At 38.2% G+C, this 23,522-nt stretch overlaps 1 protein-coding gene across 1 annotated transcript; it reads right to left on the bottom strand.

The window, feature by feature from the left end:
- Positions 1-708: 708 nt before the first annotated feature.
- Positions 709-23,123, bottom strand: LOC150056327 (coiled-coil domain-containing protein 148-like). The gene is made up of 4 exons (XM_090342797.1): positions 23,074-23,123; positions 8,643-8,760; positions 5,516-5,656; positions 709-908 (listed from the first exon to the last, which is right to left on the bottom strand). Exons 2-4 carry the CDS (start codon positions 8,721-8,723, stop codon positions 762-764), a joined length of 369 nt encoding a protein of 122 aa, XP_090198923.1. The 5' UTR covers positions 8,724-8,760; positions 23,074-23,123; the 3' UTR covers positions 709-761.
- Positions 23,124-23,522: the final 399 nt, after the last annotated feature.

Below are 23,522 nucleotides of genomic sequence, written 5' to 3'. Positions count from 1 at the left end.
CATATAAAGTGATTATCTTTCTAACCGTAACCATGGCAACATTAACAACACTGATTAGCTAGGTGCATTAAGCACTTTTTAGAAATAGCAGAATTTTATGCTCACGTTTCATTTGAAATGCTTCTTTCCTACAAAATCATCTAAATATTTTTAGATGTTTTGGAACTCTAAATGTCCCTTTTAAATACATTCAAAAACATTTCTCTAAAACTAAAACAGGTATTCTTATGCTTGAGGTGCTATTTCTAATTTCCAATTTATTAAGGGATAATTTACAAAATGGAATTGTTTTGATGACTGGTTTGCAGTAAACATGGTGCACCAAATTGGTTTCTAAATTTGGAGAAAGGCTGACTCATAATCAAGAAATAATAAAAGTATTAATGTAAAGGAAGCTCCCATAATCAAAAAGACAAATTCTGAAAGAACAAATAGAAATGAATACTAGCAGGTGGAAGCTACATAATTTATAATTCTCACAATGGCATATTTTGAGCTTCTTTTATGTGATAACAATCTTTAAAAAGTACTTTACTAAATGATAGGCTACCTACCAAAATGTGCCATACTTTTGGTGAATTTGATAATATTAAATATAAAGTAAATGTAAAAAGATAGTGCATAAAATTCTTTAAAAGCATAAAAGAAAAGCTGTTTTAATAGATGCTATAATTTCTATATTTTTTTAAATCTTAGAAAATGGTAACTATTGTTCTCAAAGAAAAGTATTGTTTACATATAATGAGATTTGAATATGTGCTCTAGCTTTTAAATACAGTAGACTTCATGTCCTTTCTTGGAGGTTTCTGGGGGCTGATTTTTGGTAACACTTCCTTGACATACAATGCTTTATGAAGTCCCGCCTCTCGAAGTGCTAACTCAAAGCGAAGTCTAGGATCAGAAATTATCTGTAGGAATAAAATACAAGGAATCAATTTTTATTTAGATCATAATAAGTTTTATGAATATTGTAATTATAATTTCTGATTTTTTTTACTAGAAATGTCCACACATTTATGACATTATCACTTTCTGGACTGTTACTTGTTTCCAACCTAGGTTGTGCCAAATATTATATGCTAGGTTAATCAAAACATAATACAACCAATGATTAAGAGATGAGATAAAATAAGATTTTGTTCAATACTATTATTGATTGTTGTTGGCTAGAATTATAAAATATAGGTTATCATTGACAAATGTATTTTAATCAGTACATCAATGTTGTTCATGTGTTTAAACACATTTAAATTTCTCCATCATTTAGCAATATGTAAATTAAGTTTAAATACATGTCCACTACTTGAAAAATAAAATCAATAGAATCTTCTTCAAGGTCGGATTTCTATTTTAAACAGAATTAGAAAATGCCTCCATCAATCTGACACTAAGTAGGAGTAGACAGATGAGTAAATTGATTCCTGTTTTCATTTATAGCCAATTGGGCCTGATTCTTCTTTCCCTTCTATGAATATGAAATGTCAACAGATAATGTTTGTCATGATAACAATGTGGTCACATACGGATTTTACCTAATGTGGCATTTTACCTGGATTTGAATCCCCCTAAACGTATAGGGGTAGTAAGATATAGAGATAACTGCAGTTTGTGGAAACATGTGGCAGATGCTGTATGAGTTGTAAAACATGGCATTACTCTACCTCAATCAATCCAGTTAATGTTAAAGTCCAACTTAGTCTTCTATAATGTAGAAGGGGAGAAAGAGAGATTGAACCAGAAAGGAAGTCACATACAAACTTAGAAGTGGATCAATTCTGGGAACAGGGTAAGTTTGGGCAGAACACTGAGTGTAATTGAGGTACTCTGAGAGAACAGATGATTAGAATCACCTGTTGAATTCTTGAATTCAAAAGGCTTGAAGGACATGTCATAAGTGTGAAGGAACTTGGGTTGGGGGTGGTTCTGTTCTTAAAATAAGTTATTTTAGTCACAAGAGTTGCTTAGGAAGATGGATAAGTTGAGAAGAAATTAAGGTGGCAAGAGAAAGTGGTTAGGAATCAACTGTGAATGTCTAGACATGAAGAAATAAATGCTTAAACTTGGTAGCAAAGAAGAGCTTTTTGAAATACTAAAAGGAAGAATCAATAAAACTTGGCAACCTATTAGTTACAAAGGCAATGTGAGGATGAGTTCAAGAACAGTGCGGAATTGTGCATCTGAGAAGCCATCAACTGAGCTGACCCATGCATCTGTCTTAGTACAGTCTCTCTATTCATTCTTATCCATTCCCAATGATTCACATTCAATTTGTGTGCTATCTCCTCCTCAGTTATGACCACAATTCACCTGTCTTCAGCTCCAGGATTGAGTGATATAATTTTTCTTCTATTACTTATTCTATTTTTAAATAAAAAATATAAATGAAGTTGAAACTCCATGCCCCAATTGCAGTTTCCAGAGGTTGCTGATCAGTTTCTGAAAAATATCTACTAGACATTCTTACTCTAAATATGATGTGAGCATAACAAATTCTCTTTCTCTCCAGGTTTGTTTTCCCTGTGCATTCTTGTGTGGTTAATAGAAGTACCACATAGCAACTATAACTCATTGAATTACTACATAGTACAGGCAATATTCTAGACAGTTGCTATTTGTTATTTCTAATCCTCCCAGGGATGTTGAAAATAATTATTTTATAGATGAAGTAAACAAATATTAAGAACTTAATAGCATACACAAATACACCCAAACAATAAATAGTAGTTGTGGACCATAATCTTCAATGCAGGCTCTTCCTGATATTAATTCCTATCTAGGTTCCGACCAGCCAGTAGCCGCAACTTTCTCAGTCAGAAGCATTTGTGACCTCTTTGACATTACTTCTACAAGGCTTCTGTCATCTTAAAGGACCTCACCTGATTCTGCTGCCTGTTATAAATATACTTTCCACAAACTTCCGGAGTCATATTAAAAAATGAAAACAAAGAGTTATCTCAGCAAGACAGAATTTCCTACTTTGCAAAAGGGTGCACATCTGCCAAAAATCTGGCAAGCAAGCACACAGAGCAGGCAGGCTATTCCCTACTTATCCCTAACACAGCAGGCCCCACTGCTCTGTTTGAATTGGTTGAGCTCCTAATTTGCTGGTTTAAAGAGGTTAAGATGTATTCATGTAACATGACCATTAAAAGGCTGTGAAATAATATTAACACTACCTAGGCTAACTCAAAATGTTCAGGTAGCCTCCGCTATTTCCTGAACAACCTAAGGTACAGCTTCTGAGGTGTGTCTTAATTCTATCTTGGAACTACCAGTTAAGAAAAAACCTTACATTTCAAAAATCCCTCCTTATCCCAAACTAGTTCCTATTTCCCCTTCCTAACTTGCTAATATTGTCTTATCAGAATAAGAACAAAGCTACCAAGTCAAAGCAGGAACTTTCCTTCATATATTTTTATTATAATTAATAGAGGGGTTACATTATATTCACCAGATAGAAGGTGCATTACTTCACAAACATTAATACCCTTTCTCATGTCATGGTCCTCATTTCCCTCCCCCTTTCCCCATCCTGCTCATCTTGATTTTCCCTCTTCCTTATCCAATTTCAAGTAACCAATTAAGCATATATAAAATATATCAGAGAACAAGGTAAAATATTGTAACAACATGAGATATCCAAGGGACGGCAAAAGAGATGAGAGATAACATAGTACATTAAGGACAGCAATCACTCATCATATGGCTTTTGTTTCTATATCCTGGAGGTCCTTTCATTTAGCATCATACTATATGGCCTTATGTATTTAGATTTTGTTCTATTGTAAATCTCTCAAAGCAGGAACTTTTAAGCAACCCAGACAGAAAAAATGACTTTTCCTTCAATCCTCACCAAATTTCCATTTGGGAAACCCAACTAAAGCATAAATTATGTAGTCAATATGTAATTTACGTGCTTTAAAGTCTCATGCCAGTTTACAGCCATGGGTCACTGGTATAACTCACCATGAACACACTGAAAGCATACTCAGAAGGGCCTTATTCCACCCTGGTCAGCTTGGTAAAATCCTCACTTACCCACTGGGACTTTTGACTTCAATTCTTTCAGGCCCTAGCTGTCTTTCCTACTTTGGCCCCTTGTATGTGGATATATCACACATCCTTATAAGTAATGTCTCTCCTTACATATATGCTCATTTTTATCTCATTTTCCTTTTATTAAAATTTATCTCTAGTAAAATCATCTACCTGAAATTCTGGATTAATGTAGCACTCAGATGCTCCTTTTCTGATCTGTTCCCTAATCTTCCAGTAAGGGGAGAGCATTCATTCCTTTCCCTTGTCACAAGTTCTTAGACCCCCCCACTGAAGAGTTGATCTCATCCTCTTGACATACTTCTATCTATCTGACTTTCTCTCCCAACCACGGTCCTCAGCTCCTTTCTCTGGCAGGACCAGTCTATCTTGTTTGGGTTGTAGCCCAAGCTACCGCTCATACAAAGTGATATAAAGTGTACATTCCAGACAGGTTTGTTCAACTAGGAAATGAACATGTGTAACTTATCGTTCTCTGTCAAATTATCCAGTGCATAGTTAAGAGACCAAAGATTCAACAAGCAATAGATAACTGAAAGTGACTCAGTTTAAAATAAGTACTGAGGTTCTCAGCTTTGATTTGTAAGCTACTAATTTCTCCTTAAAGCTGAGTAATATCAATTCATTCTTATGTCCTCCCATCCACCATCTATCCCTTCCTTTTAGCCACTTAAAAGTTAGTTGTTTTTGTTTGTTTCTTTTTAAATCACATCCCAGTTTCAGGTACTGCGACTCCTAAGTTTCTAGATTAAATAATTCTTCAATGGTTTTTCCCCAACAAATGTTATATTTTACCACTGGCCACTGGCTCTCATGCATTATCTTCTGTTCATTTTCTTTTTTTTTTTTTGGCCTGTCCTGGGCCTTGAACTCAGGGCCTGGGCACTGTCCTTGGGCTTTCTCGAGGCTAGAGCTCTACCAGTTGAGCCACAACATCATTTCTGATTTTTTTTTTCTTATGTATGTGGTACTGAGGAATCGAACCTGGGTCTTCGTGCATGCTAGGCAAGCACTCTACCATTAAGCTAAACTCCTGGCCCTCTTCTATTCATTTTCATTTCTAAATGCTTTGCCTCCTCAGTATCAGCAGTTGATTATTTAACAGGATTTGAGTTACAGTTTTAAATATAAATTCTTAATACCACAGAGAAATATCCAAACTATAAAAACATTAACACAACTTTTGAATAGAACTTTATAAAGTTAATTCTTATTGCAAAAATAGTTTTCGATGATAGATTCAGAACTATTGAATTCCATCACCACCCACTATCCATTTCATAATCTTAAGAAATATGCAGTCATTATGTGCTATCACTAAGGCAGTAAAAATCATGCTACTATGTGCTATAGTTCAAGGTAAATATTGAAAATAATTTGTTACCCAATACATACTTCCATAGATCTTCATATTCCCCATCATTGCTTTTGCATCCATCAAATTAATTCCCATAATTACCTGCTGCTCATTATATGTGTTCAATGTGAAGAGTGGCTTTTGAAGAGTAAATTCTTCATCAGTGTCGATATCTGTCCTCGCTTTCCATGACAATGTATCTGACATCATCCTAACAGGATCAAATTGAGCGACAACAGCAACCTGAAAAATGAAACATTTGACCACTGAGAATAAGGTACAAGCTAACTACTTCTGGAAAACAGCATAAATATTAATGACCCCTAAATAAATTTTATTAAAGATGCAACCTAAGTGACAAGGGAAAAAACAATATGAAAACTAGGTCATTCCTTCAAAATTACAAAGGAGTTAAGACATATATCAAACAAAATATAAAAGGCCACATTATTGTAATGATTTGCTAATGGTTAGGGCTCTAGTTATAGGTCAGTGGCATACTCAAAGACCTAAATTTCATCCCAAGAAACAAAACAAAAGAAAACAAATGTTATTTGCTAATGATTAATTCCAAGTGAAAATTTCTAATAAATTTCATGAGGAATCTTTTTTGTCAGTCGTGGGGATTGAACTCTGGGACTAAATGCTGTCCCTGAGCTTTTTTTGCTCAAGGCTAGTGCCCTACCACTGATACACAGCACCACTTGCAGTTTTCTCTTGATTAATTGAAGATAAGGGTCTCACTGATTTTTCTGCCTAACCTAGCTTTGAACTGAGATCCTCAGACCTCAGCCTCCAGAGTTGCTAGGATTACAGGTATAAGCCACAGATGCCTGCCACAGGGAATCTTATATAGAAGTTCATCATATTGTATATGATCAAAAGGTTTTAAAAATATTTTTAAAATTAATTTCTCAAATTTAATATTATTGTCAAGGTGATGTTCAGAGGGGTTTCAGTTACATACATAAGGCAATGAGTACATTTTTTGTTGAACACTGTTCCTCCCCCTTCATTTTTCTCCACTTTCCCTCCCTCCTGATTTCCTCTCCACAAGTTGTAAAAGTTCATTTCCAACATATTGTCTTGTGAGTATCACTGTTGCATTGGTTCACCTTTTGTCCTTTGTCTCACCATTTTATTTTTGCTCTTCCTCTTTCCAATTCAGATAAATGTATACACAAGACACAGGGTACCAAAATAAAAAAACAGTGATAACAAGGGATAAACCAGAGGGAAAAAAAGACATAACTTCACACATTTTAACTTGCTGACAATCTAGGTTATAAAGCTTCTTGAAGATTTAATAAATCTAAAGTGTATCCCTCATGGTAAAGCCAAATGTGTTGTGAGTGCTAAAGATGGGTACATTTCTATTGTACTAGGCAATTAGACTTCTTTCTTTAAAAAGATTTTAAGCAAATAGATTTCTAAGGACTACAATAAATCATTTTTCCTCTTCCTATTCCAAAACTGCACAGTCATTTAAACACAAATTTCCTTGTCCTATATGATCACATAAATCTTCATCTTAATGAAAAGAAGCTGCTGATTTTGTAAATTATATGCGGCATTTGCAGCACCTGCTTTTTAATACTACAAGAATTATTGTGATATAAACGGCATTTTAAAGCCGTCTAGAAACCCTAATAAAATAACAGGATGGTAAACCTACTATAATCATTGTAGGTTTCCTGGATAAAGTATCTTAGACTATAATTCTAAACACTGATTACAGATAACGGTTCCAATATTTCTTTTTCAAAGAACTTATATGCAGAAAGAGATTTTATCCTAATCATTATCAAATAACTGCACACTATGGCATTTTATTTATTTTTGTTTGAGTAATAGCAAAGTGAAATTCTGAAAGAGAATATGTCAGTTATTTTATCCCCAAAAGGCCGGGATATAAATTGTTAGTAATTGAGTAATTTGAATTTTGCCAAGTCTAGGATGACCAGAATCCTTATGCTTTGAATTTATGTCTACAATCTAATTTCTTGATGAGGACAATGATTGATGAGTTGTCTGAGTTTACACCTTATATTTTCACTTAACTAGACCATCTTGTTTTGAATCCCATCTCACATTAAAATTCTGTGTGACTTTTTGAAAAACACTTAGGCTCTGTAACTCCTCAGTTCCTTCCCTGTTCTATAAAATGGGGACAAAAATAGTTGTTACATTATAGTTACTCTTAAGATTAAGCCAAGTGATACCTAAGAGCATTTAGAAGAACATGTTTAATCCACAAAGCAAGTACTATTATCATTATTCACATTTTTCAAATGAGGAAATTGGGCCAAGGGGAGTTAAGTAAATCAGTTAACTTTACTCTGCTAGAGAATGGCAAACCAAGGCCAACTTATGAATGTCACCCAAGGTCAGTTTCTCATCTATGTTGCTGTATGATCTTCATGCACATGGATGGGAAAACAGACAGATGTTTGCTATTGGCTAATATTTTACAGTTCTAAAAAAGTTACCAGTGGCCCGGAGTGAGGCCTAGTGTTAGAGTGCTCACCTAGCATGCATGAAGCCCTGGGTTTGATTCCTCAGTATCACATACATATAAAAAGCCAGAAGTGCTTCTGTGGCTCAAGTGACAGAGCACTAGCCTTGAGTAGAAAGTGTCAAAGGACAGTGCCCAAACCCTGAGTTCAAGCCCCAGGACTGACAAAAAAAAAAAAAGACTATTTCATCACATTTCCCAAGTTCTTAAATTATGTTTTTGCCACTTACTACCTGTTTTTATTAGGCAAGGGAGTAGGAGTTTGTGTTTCTCACAAAATAGTATTTTGAGTATTTTTAGTGTGTTTGTTAATAATGGGATGATTTCCAAACTGAGATTCCCATTCCAAAGTTGGTTATCTTGCTCTATCACATTTTTTTCTTGCATACAATAAAGTCCTTTGAGCAGATAAAAGGTTCACCTTGCAAATGGATGCTTTCAGCAAATAATCTAGGATAATGTGGGTACATTTTAATCTTGACAGTGTTTTTTCTTAAAAGACACTGAACATGTTCTTTTAATATAGAGAGAAATAGAAAATGCTCCACTACAAACTTAAGCCCTCCCACAAAGACCACTGTTCCAATTCGGATAAGTTATTTTCATAACAGATTCAGTGACCTAAATTACAGTTTGTTCTTAATAATAATGTTACTAAGAGTACATTAAAACAGAAACAAAAACCTAACAAACCACCTATGAAATTTCCCACACCTGCTTCCGAAGGGCTTCTAATCGCCTCCCTCTCTCCTCTTCTTCATGGGCTTCTTGAAGTGCTGCTTCCTTTTTTTCCATCAAACGTCTCTCCAACAATTCTTGTCTATATTTAACCCTAAAAAAGTAAACAAAGACAAAAAGACAAAGAGCACACAGGTAAGTTTGGTGAGACTGTGGGAAAGATATGGGCAGCAGAGAGCTGGGTGCTGAAGAGGTGACAGAGTGACACCTGTGCCCATTTCAATTTTACTTGTTTGTGATTTCCCATAGCCACACAATGAAAGACAAGTCTATTCAATTTACAGTAATGCTATTAACAACCAGAGGAGCACAGAGAAGCCTGGGGTAAAATCTAGTTCATCTCCTTCTGCACGGAGGATACTTTATACTTTTAAACCATGGCTGCCACAGCTGCAGCAAATCTACCAAGCCTTGACCAGACCACCCCTGAGTCACTGCAGCAGTCTTTTGAGGACAAGTTTTAACATAATTTGAGTAGTTATAAAGGCTGCATTCTGGATTAAATGTAAACATTTTAAGGACCAAAGTAAAAAATGATAATAACATGCCTATATTATTTCATTTACTAAAATTTGAAGTATACATGTGCATATATATTAACTCATGTCAAGAGTGTATTTTCAGAGTGGGTGTGTGTTATTTCAAACATTACACATGGACATCTGTAGATGGCAGCATAAACATGACTTTCCTTTCTCATTAGATTTGCATCCCCCTTAAAATAATCAGATATTAACCTAGACACATTTAAAGAACACTTTAATAATACAAATTTGGCCATTCTCTGTCACTTGTTTTAGGGCAACCTCCATTACCATCTTCTTGCCCCTTTCATTTCTTAAGGTATAGCAATGCAATATATCTTTTAAAAAACAAACAAACAAACAAACAAAAATAAAAACCAAGGTAATGTGGCTTAGCAGTAGAGTGCTTGCCTAACATGCTTGAAGCCCTGGGTTCAATTTGTCTGTACCATATAAACAGAAAAGGCTGGAAGTAAAGCTGTGGCTCAAATAGTAGCGTACTAACCATGGGCAAAAGAAGCTCAGGGTTAGTGCCCAAGTCCTGATTTCAAGTTCCAGGACTGCCAAATAAATAAATAAATAAATAAATAAATAAGCAAGCTCCCAAGTTCTCTACTGTCTTCTACTATTATCAGTTTACATTTAGCTTTCTCTGTGAAATCTGTCACAAATGTCTTTTTTCTTAGACCACACACCAACATTTTTGATAAGGGTACCTTCTCTAAATCCTTCATGTTCAGAGGTTTCACTGTGCATTAGGCCTTATGCTAAGTGCTTTAGGGTTTTTTTGTTTATTTTTCTGAATTTTTATTATCTTTAGTTGTTCAAAGGAGTTGCCATTCACTAAAGCAGTTTGTGAATGCAGCACGTCTTGACAAATGTCACCTCTGTCAACAGTCTCACCTACCACTCCTAACCTTCCCCACTCACCCCTTATTTATTTTAGTTTTAGGTTATATATTCCAACTTTTTGCCATTTAACAAAGCAGCTTATTGTATAATGATCTATGTCACCACTTGAACGTCTTCTACCCCCTTTGACCCATTCCTTCCCTTCTATTTCTCAATTTTGTGCTATAAAATGAATTCCTGCCTGCATTTTCCTGCCTTCCCCTTTGTTCTTCTCCCCTTCTCCCCTTGTCTTCACCCTTCTCTCTTGCAAATGCCCATTTCTATTTTGTTGTTGTTGTTGACTTTTGCTTATTTAGACTTCACAACAACTATATATTGAGCTACTCTTTTGGGGGGGGGGCTGGGACTTGAACTCTGAGCCTGGGTGCTGTTTTTGAGCCCTTCAGGTCAAGGCTAGTGCTATAAAACTTTGAGCAACACTGCCACTTCCAGTTTTCTGGGGGTTGAGGATCTCAGCCTCCTGAGTAGCTAGGATTACAGGCATGAGCCACAGGCACCTAGCTTGGATACTCTTCATTTCTCCTGTTTTACAGACCCCATTTTATCCCTTTGGAAGCAAAGATGAATGGTATAACTTAGTTTCAGATCCAGTGACAGTATCAAAAATCAAATTCAACATGACTGCTCTCAGAGACCAAGCCTACTCCTCATCCCCTCCTTCCTCCTCTTCTATTTTCCTTCATTTCCCCTTGATCTCTCTTCTCCCCATCTAAATATCTACTGTGTACCAAATCCTTAGCCAGATAGTGTGAGCATGTCATAAAGAAGCTTACAGCAGCATTGCATAACGACCTGCTGTGTAGAAGGCCTGAACCATGCATACAGTGAATTAAGACAGGAGGAATGAATTCTCCTGGGAATTTGAGAAAGCTTTAAGGACAAAACAGCATCTGAACTGGGGCTGAAAGATTAGAATTTAGAGGGGGAAATAATCCTAAGCACACAGCACACAGGAGGGGGTATCATCTGGGCTGAGAGGGTAAGTGTGGCGTTGATATTGGATGATAGGCACCAAAGGTCACAGAAAAGGGAAAGGTTCTGCCTGGCAAAGGCAGCATTAAGGCTACATGTAGACAGGAAGGCACAGGGAAACACTGGTGGGACGAGCTCAACAGTCATGTTTTAAGAGTTCCTGGGAAGGAACTCTTTGCAAACTGGTAGCTCAGGAGGCTGGCATTGGAGAAGCACAGGGAAAGATAAAACATGGAAAATAGGTGGTAGATGCTCATGGAACAGAAATCTATAAAGGGTTTTAGAAGGAAAACCCCAGCTTCCTGTGGAGATCATGGCCATCTTCCAGTTCTTCTCCAATACCATGAGTAAGAACAGTCAGAAAGAGTGGATTAAAAGACTCACAGTCTGGGGCCGGGAGTTTGGCCTTAGTGGTAGAGTGCTTGCCTAGCATGCACGAAGACCCAGGTTTGATTCCTCCATACCACATACATAGAAAAAACTGGAAACGGTGCTGAGCTCAAGTGGTGGAGCTCTAGCCTTGAAAAATCCCAAGGACAGTGCTCAGACCCTGAACTCAAGCCCAGGACTGGCAAAAAAAAAAAAAAAAAAAAAGATTCACAGTCAAAAAAAGACTTACAGTCCAGAATTCTCCCTGTGTCCTCCATGTCACAGAGTGCTTGATTTCTCATTTTCTCCAATATCACCAAGCCATGACATAACCTTTTTAATGAGGTTCTACTCAATTTAAGCACTGAGTACAAGCTAAGTGAACTACTGTGAGGGTTCAATTAAAAGATACCCTGGGACTTGGCAATTACCATATGCTAATTTGTGGAAACCTTGGGAAAGTTTCTCTTCCTGTGGGATATATAGGCTGCTTTGTCTGCAACAAAGTTTTTTCATTCTCTGCTTTGTAGGGAAGTAATAGCTGCTCCTGCCAGGGGAGGTTGACAGTGAGGAAGAAACTGCAAATGAGCTCACACACACCACTGTCATAGAGAAGGGTAACTCATATCTACCTTGAAACTCATTGGCTCATTTAACAGCCATTTACTGAGTTAATCACCAGTCATGAATCAAGCACTGGGTAGGGCACTTGGACCACAATGGTCAATATGGAGATCTATCCTGGGAGAACTCACAATCTAATACTAAGAGTAAGAAAACTAAAGCAATTAGAATTCAGGGTTGGCCGCTCTCTGATAGGACAATGAGGGAGAGGCCTTTGGGAGAAGTACCTTTGCTAGATTTAGGAGCATCTGAATTTGAGACTCAACGAAGGAACAAACTTTAACCTAGGGAAAGAAAAGGTAGGGGTTGTCAGCATGGCTCAGTTGGCAGAACACCAGCCAAATGACCAAAAGTGTCAGGTACTGGCTTTGGGTCCCAGTTTCAGACCTTAAAAAAAGAAAAGACAGGAAAGGTAAATGAATATGCCAGGCATATTCATTCAAGAAGAAGAAGAAGAACAAGAGCAAGAAGAAGAAGAAGGAGGAGGAGGAGGAGGAGGAGGAGGAGGGGGAGGAGGAGGAGGAGGAGGAAAGAAGGAAAAAGAAAGAAAGAAAGAAAATGAGAAGGAGAAGGAGACGAAAGTATAACACATGGAAGTCCAAATGTGAGAAAGCACGGCCTATTTGAAGAACTAGAAAGAAAGTTGGGAAGACCAAGCAGGAACAATGCAAGATTGATAGACCTCAAGAACTCAGGATGAAGAGTAAAGATAGGATGCAAAAGTGAAAACTTTTTTCTCATATATATTTTTATTGTAATTAATAGAAGGGTTACAGTTATATTCACCAGATAGAAGGTGCATTACTTCACATATTGATACCCCTTCTCATGTTTCTGTCCCCATTTCCCTTCCCCCATCCCCTCCCCTCATCTTAAAAGTGAGAGCTTTTAATCAGAGAAACACAATGATCAGAATAAAGTCCTCTGCCATACATAGAATGGGCAGAAGCAATTCAGACAAAAGCTGATTGTTTTCTGACCTACAGCAGGAGGGAAATTGCTAGGAAGTCAGAGAATATGAGAATTTAAAAGATACAGAGGAAATAAAATAAATAGGAAAGGTTAGTTTATCTCACTGGGAGGGAAAGAGAGACAGAAAGAATGTAAGGTTTCTGCCCGGCAGAGGAAACCATGCTGTCTTTCTCTAATCCTGGAAAATTAAAAGAGGAACAGGCAAAAGGAGGATAAAGGTTTGGTTTGGACAAAGAACTACCTTTTGAGAGCAGGGCTGGAGAAATGGAGAGGACAGTCATCAAAAGCATGGGCAGGAAGCTGTACCCGGGAGCACATAGTGTCATCCAGGAGGAGTATGTAAGACTAGAAGACAAGTAGGCCTAGGACCAAATGAAGGGACAAAATAAAACTCCTTAACAAAATGAGAGGGTATAAATGGCCCTATTGTCCAAAAGGATAGGTGAACATTTTGTATGCACTACACTAAGAAGTGAGTACATTATTGCAGGTGATTTGAAACCACCTTCAAATGCAATAACATAACAGCCAGTAGTAGAGAGATAGCTTCACAACTAGTGGGAGAAAGGCAGTAAGAGATTCAGCAGAGACATAGGGTAGAACTGAAGGAAGCTTACTAAATTAAATGTTAATATGATGAATTTTACCACCTGTGTAGGAAAATTTAAGGACAGAGGATGTTGGGGGCCGAGTAATGCCATGTCTAATAACTTTCTGCTGAGACAAGGCAAGGCACAAGACTTGATTACCATTGGTTACAAATGTGTTATTGTTTATCACTCTCTGCTGGGACCTAGAATGAGGGTATATTAGCTGGAGGGACTTGTTCAGGAGGGTTTTTTTTTGGAGAGAGAAGCTGCGTGGTATCTCTGTTCGTGCTCTGGGGAAGGAAGGCTGAGTGCGGGAGGACAGTGGGTCTCTCCTCTCGTGACTTGGACTGGTCTGGGTGTGTTTTTCCCCATCCATCCAACTAGTCAAGAGGGGCTGGGGACAAAGGACCCTGACATACTGGCGCCCAATGTGGGGCATGAAAAAGGCACAAAAAGGGCACGGAAAGAGTGCTTATCATGAAACTGTTGGCGAGTTGAGCCAAGTGAGAGATACATGGAGGAAGGACTGAAGGGCCAGGGAAACCTGAAGGGAAAATGCAGGCTGAAGTTGCTCACAGGGAAAAAGAAAAAGGCAGGGAGGAAGACAAGGAGAAAGAGAGGGACAAAGAGAAAGACAAACAAGATAAACAAGAGAAAGGGAAGCTACTACCTACAAAAGTTGAAGAAAAACTCCTCAAAGACTGAAAAACCAGAGAAACTTGAAAGACAAAAACCCATAAAAAAAAAAAGGCAAAAAAATAGAAAATTGAAAACCAAAAACTCCTCCCAAATCTAAAGAGAAAAAAGGCAAAGAGGCTGCAGCTGTGTCAAAGTGGAGAGGCAAACACAGCAGAAGCAGCTAGGTGTTTTAACAGTAAAAGATTTTAATAGATCATTCCCAGTCCGCCTCCAAAGTGCAGGTCACTTTGGCACAGTGGGGAAACTGAGGAACCTCGCGAGGGTGAGGCAATAATCATTCCCAGATCACCTCCAAAGCGCAGGTCACTTCGGCATGGTAGGGAGTCACTGAGGAACCTCACGGGAGTCTCTAGCCAGAGCAGTATAAGGGTGAGGCAATAAGAGGTTCAGAAAAAGAACCGGAATAAGGGATTTTAGAATAGAACCGAAATGGGTTCAGACCGGAACGACCGATATTAATTTTGCGTGAGTAGCATGCTAAATAATAGATAAATTTATACTTGAAAAATAAAGGCGATTGGGTAAATCTAAGTCTAAACTATATGGCAACTTATATGGGAGTAAACAGTTTAAGAACAAGTGAAAAGAAGCGCAGAGATGCTTGGAAAAATACTCGAGAAAGAGAAAGAATTAAGTCTTAGTGATTTAGAAAGCGTGTGCTCGGTGCAGAATCTCAAAATAGGGAGCCATCGCCCATAGTTGAAAACAGGCTAAAGCTTTTTAGGGTTCCTGGCAAAATATAGAGACAACGCCCCTGAGTCAGCTTGAAGAAGTTACAGAAAATGGATCTTCATCCATAACCCCCTTAAAATGAAGGGACCAGAGTCATTTTTGGGAGGTGAGATGGGATAAATTAGAAACATGTGAGACAGTAGTTTAAAACAAAAAGGAGGGGAGGATTGGAAGACTCTTCTAATTCTTCCATTGCCCTGCTATTCCCTATGGCTTGTGTGATAGTCTTTTTTTCTATTGTTTTCAATAATGTTGTTTTCTTAGTTAATGTTGGAATGTTTCCCTGTTTTCTCTGGCTGTTGTAGTCAGAGCCCCTCAGTATATACCAGTGCCTGTACAGCCGGAGGAGAATGCTTTCCCACTTATCAGTAGAGGAGACTTTGGTATTTTCCTGGCCGTGGTGGTGGCCATTGCCACATCTGTAGCTGCCATTACTGCCGCGAGTATTGCCCTTGCTACTGCAGTTCCTACAGAGAATGCCTTGAATAAGCCACACAAATAATTATTGTTAATCAGACACATGTTAGTATTCTAACTTTGAGTGATTGGTTACTTGAGACTATTTTGGGACTTGATCAAAGATGGGCAGGATCAATTGGTTTGGATTTATTTTTATGCTCTATAATTGTAATATTGCTTGCCTACAAAGTCAACCCAGAAAGTGAATGCTAATACAACAGGCATCTGCTCCCATGGAAATAGGTGCATCCCCTCAGGTCTGATTTGCTTAAATGGATGGCTGGTAGTCAAAGACGGGCAAGTCCCAGCTGTTAGCCTATCAACTTAAGACAGGAGCCAGGTAAAAAGGACTTGGTGATCCCATGATGGGTAAGAAGACTAGGGAGCTTGGAGACACCTAAGACAGGCACAGTCGATCTGATATGATGGTAGCCCCACATATTCTAGGTTTCTTTTTTTCTCTAAAATAAAGACAGGGGAAATGTTGGGGGCTGAGTAACACCATGTCTAATAACTTTCTGCTGAGACAAGGCAAGGCACAAGAGGCAGGGCACAAGACTTGATTACGATTGGTTACAAATGTGTTATTGTTTATCACTCTGTTGGGACCTAGAGTGAGGGTATATTAGCTGGAGGGACTTCCTCAGGAGGGGATTTTTTTGGAGAGAGAAGCTGCGTGGCATCTCTGTTCGTACTCCAGGGAAGGAAGGCTGAGTGCGGGAGGACAATGGGTCTCTCCTCTCGTGGCTTGGACTGGTCCGGGTGTGTTTTTCCCCATCCCTCCGACTAGTCGAGAGGGACTGGGGACGAAGGAGCCCGACAGGAGGGCACATACCCATTCATTTTTACAGATGCTATAGCTTAAACTCAACCTTATTTTAAAAGGAGAAAGTCTTTGTCCTTCTACTCTAGCTAGGAAAATTATTCTTTGCCCAAAGAGAAGTGATGCAGAAAAGCTCTTGGGAGAAGGCCAAACACTCACATATTCATGGGGAAAGAAAATAGCAACACAGTAAAGTCAATCATTTGGAAAATTTTCCACATAAATACTTTTAGCCATTTGAGGTAGCAGACTTTCTCCAAATTAAACTGTTGCCATGAAAGTCAATGTCAGGAAGTGGCTAAACTCAATAGATTTTAAGTTGTGCTCTGAATTCCAAAATAGGAACTTGCATTCATTTCTCAGTCTATTTTACGCTCCCTGAGTCCACAAAGGTTGAAAGCACTGCACAAGAGGCAGTTTGCACTTCTCTTGAGGGGAGGAACAGCATCATATTGTTCAAACGCAACAGCTGCTGTTGAATTGAACACAGCATTAACAATAACCCGAAAAGGAATTTACTTAAACCTCTAGGCCTGAATGAAGTTGAAGGGACAGTAAGCTTTCATACAGAAATGCAGAGTTGATATGTCATATGGGAGACTATGCACTCACTGTGCTCTAAGAAGTGGGTCCACAAATGCAGGTAGTTTGAAAAACACCTTGAACTGCAGTAGCAGCTTCTGTTGGCTTCAGGGAAACTTCAGGAAGAAATGAGCAAATTACAACACTGTGGCTTTCCTGCTATGTGGAGTCACAGGTGATTCAGTCTCAATAGGTATAGCAACCAATGGTGGAAAATACTCCTCAGTAAGAAATAGTGATAAGTTCTACAGTTAGGCAGAAGGGGAAGAAGGAGGAGAAGAAGGAGGAGGAGGAGGAGGAGGAGGAAGGGGAGGGAAAAGGGGAAGGAGAGGAGGAAGAGGGGAGTTGGGAGGAGGCTAAAGACAAGCTATAAATAAAATAGCATAGAAACAGCTCTTAAGGTGTGTGTTCCAGGAGGACTGAACACTTCCAAAATGTTTGGGGGAAGTGATTAAAGGCTTTTAATAACCAAAGTTACTACTTAATGTTGAAGTCACTACTGAACAGAAAAGCCCTAAGCAAGCCCATACAAGAGGCGTTCCTGTCATCAGTGTTTCAGGGCTAGCATTGAGGGGGATGTGTTTCTGCCTGTTGGGAAATCCTTTTTTGTTTTTGTTGTTTTGGCTCCAACCCCCTCAGTTGGTGATTCTTCCCAGCAAGTGAAACGTTGTCTCCATTTTCCACAGGTTATTGGGATAAGAAACAAAGGTCACATCCAAACAGAGGTAGGCCAGGTGCCAGCACTTCTCATATAAAAGAGGGGAGTGAAGGGAAGAATGCATGAGCAGATGTTCACCATGCATGGCATAACCCCTCTGAGCTATCCACAGCCAGGAACACTCCTACACCAGAGGAATTCTGGTGAGGGCATGGGCGGAGCCCAACTTCTGCAAATAATGATGTGAATCCCAGCACAAGGCTGTGAGATCCTGGTACAGATGGGTATGGGGAAGAACAAAGATGACTCAAAGCACATTTGCAGAACCAGAAGCATAGGAACCCCTGCCAGCCCCAAACAGAGACCATTCTTCCAGTTCAGAGCGCCTACTGGCTCTCTGTGAGGCTATTGGAACCCCATTCTTTCACTGATTGTTAATTCATTAAATTAACACATAGTTATTGAAGGACATAAGTTACTTGGTGTCAAACACAGCTCTAAGTACAATAGTAGAGAAAAACAATGAAAAGGTTGTTTTACATAATTCCTGGATTTTTAATGTATATGTCTATTTAAATTAATACTCTGGTAAAATGCATAGTTTTTCTGAATAAATTATTTGAATTGATTATGAAGTCTTAAAATAGAGTGGTACTGAAGACTGTGATAGATTGTGATACTGCTTTTCAACTATGACTGCTATTAGAATCAATGGAAGGTACAGAAAAAAAAAAAACCACCAACAAAACCCTTCAGATGTCAGAATCCTGGGCTCTATCCTGCTACTAATATCAGAATCTGATAACGGGACCATGGTGAAAAGTGTCCCAGATGATGCTAATAAAAAAGCAACCTGCATGGAGAACCACAGCATCACAGCTGAGTGGTTGTCAAGCTTGAGCTTACATCAGAGTCACCTGAAGGATGGCACTTGAAGAGTCTCTGATGCCATAGCAGTGAGTAGAGCTCCAGACATGTACATTTCTATAAAGGCTGGTCTGGGGACACATTAGAGGGCTATCAAGACAACATTAGGTATAAATTGCAGCCTAGACACACTCATTTGCATTTGAGAATTAAACATCATGGTTTCATGCCTCAGGACTGATGCAAACTAGAAATTCCTGCTTGGTGCTGTTGACATTCAATAGTAAAGCATCTCTCCATCCTCTTTCCCTTCTCCTCCTCTCCCCCACCCCTCGCGTTGATTGCTAGTTTCATTCTGTATGGTAAAATGCAAGAGGTTATTTAAATTTTATGTTAAAAGTTTATTTAGATTCTAAAATGATCTATTTTGGATGAAACTCCATGGACTTCTGAGAAGAACCATGCATGCTACAGTTGCTAGAACATTCTTGTGCATGACTGTTATGCCCATTTCATCTATAGTGTCATTTGATTCTAAGTTTCTTTATTGATGTTTTGGTCTACTCCTCCCCTCTAATGGTGAAAGTACAGTTATCTGCTATTATTTTGTTGGAGTCTATCAGTGATTTTTATGACCAGGAGTGTTTGTTTAATGAAGTTGGTTTATAGATGTTAACACTTGCTATATTCCTTGACAAACTATTCCCCTTATTAGTATGAAGCAGCTTTTGTCTCTTCTAATTTGTTTGGTTTGAAGTCCTGCTGTTTGTAGGGCCCCACTGGCTTAGAAAACCTTTTGCATCTCTCCAGTCTAAGCTCATGTTTGTCTTTGTTATAAAGAAGTGCATTTCTTGTAAGCAAACTTTGGTGGGGTTGGTTAGGTGGTAGCCTTGAGCTGAAGAGCTCAAGGTTAGCACCCAGCCCCAGAGTTCAAGTCCCACAACCGATTCATTCTTCCCTACATTTTCAATTGCTATGTGTATCTTCACCTTCTGTAAGATTATTTTTCCATATTTTGCAATGCTAACTTAGTAGTTATAATTTCCTTTCATTTAGCATGCCATCAGTTTTTAATTTCTCCTTCAAATATGAATGATAGCTTTGCTGCATCAGTAATCTAGGTTGGCAGCTATTTTTCTTTCAGGGCTTGAATGACATAATTCCATGCCCTCTTTGCTTTACTTTTAAAGTGTCTGTTGAGAAATTTGCTGTTACACTGAGCACTTGCCTTTATAGATTACCTGGCACTTCTTTCTTGCAGCTTTTTCTTTCTGTATAATACAAGCAATGAAGAACTGAGGAAGTCTGAGACTCTGGCAGCCAGTCTCAGTGTTAACAGACTGCACCCAGCAGTTCACCACCTTATGAACTGCTAGGGAGGAGGCTAGGGGAGAGCACATGATCCTCTAGTTCTGGCTCTGAGCACTCTGGCAGCAGGCACATGCAGCTAGTTGGCTACAGGGCAAGCACTACGCCCCTCACAGGCTTGGTGTTTAATTGTTTTTTTTTTGTTTGTTTGTTTGCTTTTCCCCTCCTTTTCCATGACCATTTCTCACAGTCATCTCCCATCCAGACTCAATGGCAAGGCTCCCTATGCCACGGTTGTCCCTTGTGTTTGAAAGTCTCAGAGAAGCTCTGTCTAAAGACTCCCTCTCTACATAGTATCTTAACTTAGTATCTCACTATAGCTCTCTAAGAAAGGGAGAGTAAAAAATATCTTCTTCAATGTTAACCTGTCACATTGGTATAACCTCTTATTCCACACTCATTTAATGCAATTCTATGTATTGATGCCAAGGGCACCTAGCTCATCTTTTCATGGATGCTTCATGCTCTCCTCCCTTGCAGGGCATAGAAGATGGGACTGCAGACTATTTCCAAAGTATCTTGTTACCTTTCTCTTTCCCTGTTTTTCAGCTGCTCTGTCCCTGGCTCCTGACTTGTGATGTTCTTCCTCTTCTTCTACAGTCTGAATATAGCACTATTTGTAACATAGTCATGAAAAGAATCAAATTAAGTGAAGTAAGCCAGATCCAAAGGAACATAGGTTCAATTGTTTCCCTCATTTGTAATAAATAGTACACATCTAGGACTTTCCTAGCAGAGGATCACAATACCTCAAATGTTGTTCCACCTAAGTCATATAGGATGAGACTAAATGAAATGAACTCTAGGATAAAGAAACAAGAGCTTTTTTTGTCTGATTGTTGTTCTTAATGTACTGTTATTTCTCTTCTCTTTTTTCCACTTATATCTAATCTTATGTTGTTACTGTATATGACTTTGTTACCTGGTCTATTGTATATATGTTTATTTGTTATTTGAAATAGGAAAGGAAAGGGGGGGAAACAAGATGATTGGGAGGGGTGGGGAAGGGAAATGGGGATAAAAACATGAGAAGGGGTATCAATGTGAGAAGTAATGTACCCACTACCTGATGAATATAACTGTAATCTATACGTTATCCCAACAGTTAAAAAATGTAAAACTTTTAGACAAAAAAAGAGCTGAAGAAGTTGAATCATTAGGGAACTAGATGTCTGGTTTCTTCAGACAATCAAGAGCCATGAATGCCAAAAGCCAAATTAATTCACAACATCCCCAATGCAGACTTTTAGGATCATGACTTTGAAGAGCCAGGAACAATAGGATGGCTTCAGGAATTATTTGTGATAACGGAAAAGTTAAAATGTTAGGTAAGAAATATAGAATTTATTTGCTTAATTGTTTCTATACATTGATTTATTTAACAATTGTATAGGAAAGCACTATGTGCATACATGTATAACCATCATATTTCTGCACATAAAACAAATTTCAGAGTAATTAGAAACACACATCAAAGGCTCTGTTTATACAGAAGTTGTCAAATCCCATATGAGTTCACTAAGAAATTATGTCTGCCATTTGATACAAATTAGGTAATTCTCACAGTGACCCTTGAACTCACAGATGGTTAATGGCAAGTGCAATTTAACTTTTCAATTAATATATACTATACTTTTTAAATTTATAAGAACCTAAATGATTGTTTAATGATTATAACTAGGGAACCCCAGGCTTATGGTTTAACTTACAACAGTGAAAGCTTTTGTTAATTTTTTAATCCCATGTAAGTTTCTAAAAAAAACGAAACTTGTTAATGACATTTCCTATTTTTTTAGGACTTGAACTTAGAGCCTGAGCACTATCCTTTAGCTATTTTACTCAAGACTAATTCTCTACCACTTTAGACATAGCTCCATTTCTGGCTTTTTTTGCTGGCTTATTAGAGATAAGAGTTTCATAGACTTTCCTGCCTGAGCTGGCTTTGAACCATGGTCCTCGTCCTCTCCAGTGAGGAGCTACCAGAACCTGGTAAGAAATGTTTTTTTTTTCTTTTTTTAAGTAAGAAAATAATAAGCATGTATGATTAGGTTTATTCAAAGGTTAAAAATCCTCAAAAGGTATGTATAATTTCTGATGCCCAAATTTTTAAAAAGAATCTTTTAGAATCCCAAAGCGTTGTACTAGTATGTTAGGTTTATAATTTACTAATAAAACAGACTACCATGTTATAAGATCACAATAGTCTGATTTTTATCTATTTTAACTATTTTATCTATTTATCTATTTTATCTGTTTATTGTGAGAACTGGCATTAATGCCCATCCCTGCCTATTTGAGGAAGTAGACATTGTACAAGGGTGTATTAACTGGAGTGGCACAGAACATGAAAGCAAGCAGTCTTCTCCCTCAAGCAAATAATTTACATAAATAATAGTAATAAAACTTGGCTTCTCTAATACTGCTTGCAAATCCCTCTTCTCTTTCTTCCTTCTCAGGTCTCTCAGAACTTTTGTAGGCACTAAACATCAAAAGGACCCAAGATATTTTTTAGTGATTCAGCTGCCCCAGGCAATGAAGTCAACCTTGATTTTTCTTTCAGCCTAAAAAAATGATCAGCAAAGAGGCTTCGCAAACAGCTTCTTTAACATTTGATGTGAAGGGAAACAAAAATCAGTGTAACAGAACATTTAATTTCATAAACATCTTTTGGGATTTTGTTTTCTCTCATTTCTTTTTTTTCTTTTAGTAACCTTTCTAACTTCCTCTCTAAGAACACTATAAATTGTTTAATTTAGCAAAATTTGTTAGACATTCAAAACATACTTTTAAACAATGATAATAATTTATATTTGGAGCTTGTGCTCTTTTTTTTCCCTAGTGTTTTCCCCTTGGCTCTCTTGAAAGCCAACTTACTCCAGCTATAATTAGAGTTCAACAAGCTTTTTCACTGATGCATTCAGCATACCGTCTCAGGATTAAGCCCTTGGGATTCAGCCCTAGACTCATTATCACCTTTTTTTCTTTAAAGACAGACATCTCCATAAAAATTATATCCCAGATCCTGAGAAAGTGAACCTTGATGTTAATATTTCCAGGGAGAAGACTCTCTCCAGAGCTCGGGCATATACTCCTCAGTGTTTCCCCGTGAGGTGCCAAAGGTGGCATTTTGACCAACAGAGGTGTGTAGCTTTGTCCTGAGGCCAAGCACATTAGGTTGAAAATAGTATTATCAATCCACTAGACAAGAAGCCAGATTTATGGAAAAAGGTAATAATGAGAGATTCATATAACTTACAAATAATATCTAGATCATTGAGCTTCATCTTCCATTTTAATGACATATACAATGATACTTTCTCGGCCTCTTTTAGGTAGGAATGAAATCTTCAGAAACCCTTCTTTCCTACATGAAGCCAGAGATGCCATCTTCTACAGGACATCTCTTTAGTCACTTCCCAAAGGGAACGAAGGAATTCCTAGAGGACAGTATAATTAAAGAAGTATCATGAAACAGGGTTCTTAACCAGTCACAATTTTTTTTTTGCCAGTCCTGGGGTTTGAGCTTAGTACATGAGCACTGTCCTTGGGCTTTCTCAAGGGTAGAGCTCTACCACTTGAGCCACAGCACCACTTCCAGCTTCTTCTATGTATATGGTACAAAGGAATCAAACCTGGGTCTTCATGTATGCTAGATAAGCACTCTACCACTGGGCCAAACTCCCGGCCCTACCAGTTATAATTTTT

This window comes from Megascapheus bottae, chromosome 12 (assembly GCF_031878675.1).
Source record: "Megascapheus bottae isolate mThoBot1 chromosome 12, mThoBot2.hap1, whole genome shotgun sequence".
Classification (NCBI taxonomy): domain Eukaryota; kingdom Metazoa; phylum Chordata; class Mammalia; order Rodentia; family Geomyidae; genus Megascapheus; species Megascapheus bottae.
The sequence above is the reverse complement of the archived record's forward strand: the minus strand, read 5'-3'. Positions and strand labels throughout refer to the sequence as shown.